Below are 2,365 nucleotides of genomic sequence, written 5' to 3' on the forward strand. Positions count from 1 at the left end.
CACACCGCCTCGTAACGAGATCGCTTAGCCAGTACGGACAGCGCCACGGAGCCAGCCTCGGAGTCCTGGCGGATTACACACCGCGGCTACGGCTACAGCTACGGAGGCACCACACGGCCCGACTGCACGAGATTCTTTTAACACCACTTCAAACACAGCTCGCCAATTAATACTGGATTGAATCAAATGGATGAAGGGTTTTTTTCCCTTTTGAAATCGGAAACATAAACTCGCACCGAACCCTGCGGAACGGTTTGCCTTTTCATGCCGCGTGTGTGTCCTCTCTTCACCGTTGGTCAGAGGCTCTCGCTCCCCGCTTCAGCAGAAACGCTGACCGCTCCCTCTCCCCCGCGCCCCTTCGGCTCCGGAGAGAGCGCTGGGGAGGGGGCATTCCCCTTCATGTGCTCTGTGTTGGAAGCACAAATGAACACTAGGATTTTCTCCTTTTCCCAAAAGTAGCACTAGGGCCACACCAAACACCTAGACTCCATGGCAAGGGAAGGACACAAGGAAAAGCTGTTTTTGTTTGAAGTCATATATAATATATATTCACACTCGCAACACATGTCACAATGGTCAAGATATTTAACAACAACAGCACCAAAGATATTTGATTGGTTCATCGTACCCCCCGACCCCCGACCCTACGGCAGCCCCTCCCCCACCCCTCTCACCTATACATTCAGTCCTTCATTGTTTTGCAAATATACTAATCATCTATTACTTACAGACAGTAATAATTTACAATAAAATAACAATTTCTTAAATGTCAAACAATTAATCATGTTCCGTTCTTTTTTTATACTACAATAAATTCACCAAACTGAAGCACGCTGTCTATCTTCCTCTGTGTCGCTTGGCGCAACCCCCTCCGGCGTCACAGGTCTGAAGTGGCGATGGGGATGTCCAGAAGGAAAGAAATGTTTCAGACCTTCCACACGGGTGCCGCTGAAGCACTGGTCATTTCACGGTAAAATGAGATGCGTCCGTAACCCGTAAGAGTCCGTGAGCAGTGCTGTCCACCACATCTCTCCCAACTCCACAGCGCTCCTGGATTGCTTTGCCTTCGGCCGCATCGAGGGGACCGTGGGTCCTGAGCACATGGACACCACACCGACCATTTGAGAGAGAGGAGGACTACTGCATATTTAAAAACACGGAGGCTCGCACGCTCCGGACTGGACATGAAGAACGGACAATGGCCAGGACCCCAGATGAGAAAAGCATTTTGCAGACAATAGACACAGAACAGTTCATCTTCCATGAGCTTTTGTTTGGTTTCTGTCCAAAATATTAAAATCACTTCAAACTAGGAAACAAAACATTTTTTTTTATAAGTTTAAGTCATGGTAATATTGCAATCTGTTCAGTAAATTTGTCAACATTCAAATGCTGTTTACTGTCAGTTTTTATTCCTACTTTGACACCGTACTGAAATAGTCAACACATTTCATATGTGTTACCTCCTCTAGACTGCCATAGTATCCATGATTAATACTCATTTTTTGTGACGATTTTCCAAACTAAATAGTCATGGTGATATCACATCAATACACTGCAGAACCTCAGTCATGTGTCTGTGTACAGAGGGCTCAATGAAATGAGTAGTCTCTTGTCCGCTCGGTGTGTTTTCAACGTCATCACCATGGACCGCTCCTTCCTCAGGAGGTGGAGGAGGCACGAAGACTGTGTGTGTGTTCAGGTGGAATGGCTAAAACGCAGCTGACCCCCCTGAATGGATTGAGACGGCAGCTGACCGGGGAACGATTGTGTTCCTAATCTAGGACAGAATGGCCAGTCCCGGGCCAGACCCGTAGGTTCATGCCAGGGTCCGTGAACATCACATCAGGAGGTAAAGCTGATTTCAGTGCAAAACCACCCGGTTCTATTGACGACAAATCAGCGGAGCTTGTAGCTTGAGTGTGTGTGTGTGTGTGTGTGTGTGTGTGTGTGTGTGTGTGTGTGTGTGCGTGCGTGTGTGTGTGTGTATGTGGTGTGTGTGTGTGCATGTGTGTGTGTGTGTGTCCGTCAGACGGGCATTGCTATGTGTGTGTGCAAAGAGAGGAGTACAAGAATGACAATCACATCACAAACAGGACACAGAAGTGGGATTCACAGAGAGAGATAGAAAAAAAACCACACCCACCCCTTAACTTCAAAAAACAGCCCATAATAATCATAAAAAAAACAATACAGCGACATTAAGAATGATTCCGCATCATTCCAGAGCCTTCTTGTCCAGCGGCTCTTTGCCGTTGGTCCGGGAGTAGGGTTCAAACGCGGAGGAGCTCAGGTAGCGGGCGGAGAGTTCCTGCAGGTTGCCGGCCAGCGAGCCGGCCATGGCCAGCGGCGTGGAGGAGATGCG

General features: G+C 48.2%; 1 protein-coding gene across 1 annotated transcript in view; it reads right to left on the minus strand.

Moving 5' to 3' along the window:
* Positions 1 to 875: 875 nt before the first annotated feature.
* Positions 876 to 2,365, minus strand: part of vax1 (ventral anterior homeobox 1) — an 11,145-nt gene continuing 9,655 nt past the window's right edge. The window contains exon 3 of the mRNA XM_048269921.1: positions 876 to 2,365. This exon is cut by the window's right edge and continues 477 nt beyond it. Coding sequence (XP_048125878.1) covers positions 2,219 to 2,365 — 147 coding nt within the window. The 3' untranslated portion in view covers positions 876 to 2,218.

The sequence above is a fragment of the Alosa alosa genome, chromosome 18, assembly GCF_017589495.1.
Source record: "Alosa alosa isolate M-15738 ecotype Scorff River chromosome 18, AALO_Geno_1.1, whole genome shotgun sequence".
Taxonomy (NCBI): domain Eukaryota; kingdom Metazoa; phylum Chordata; class Actinopteri; order Clupeiformes; family Clupeidae; genus Alosa; species Alosa alosa.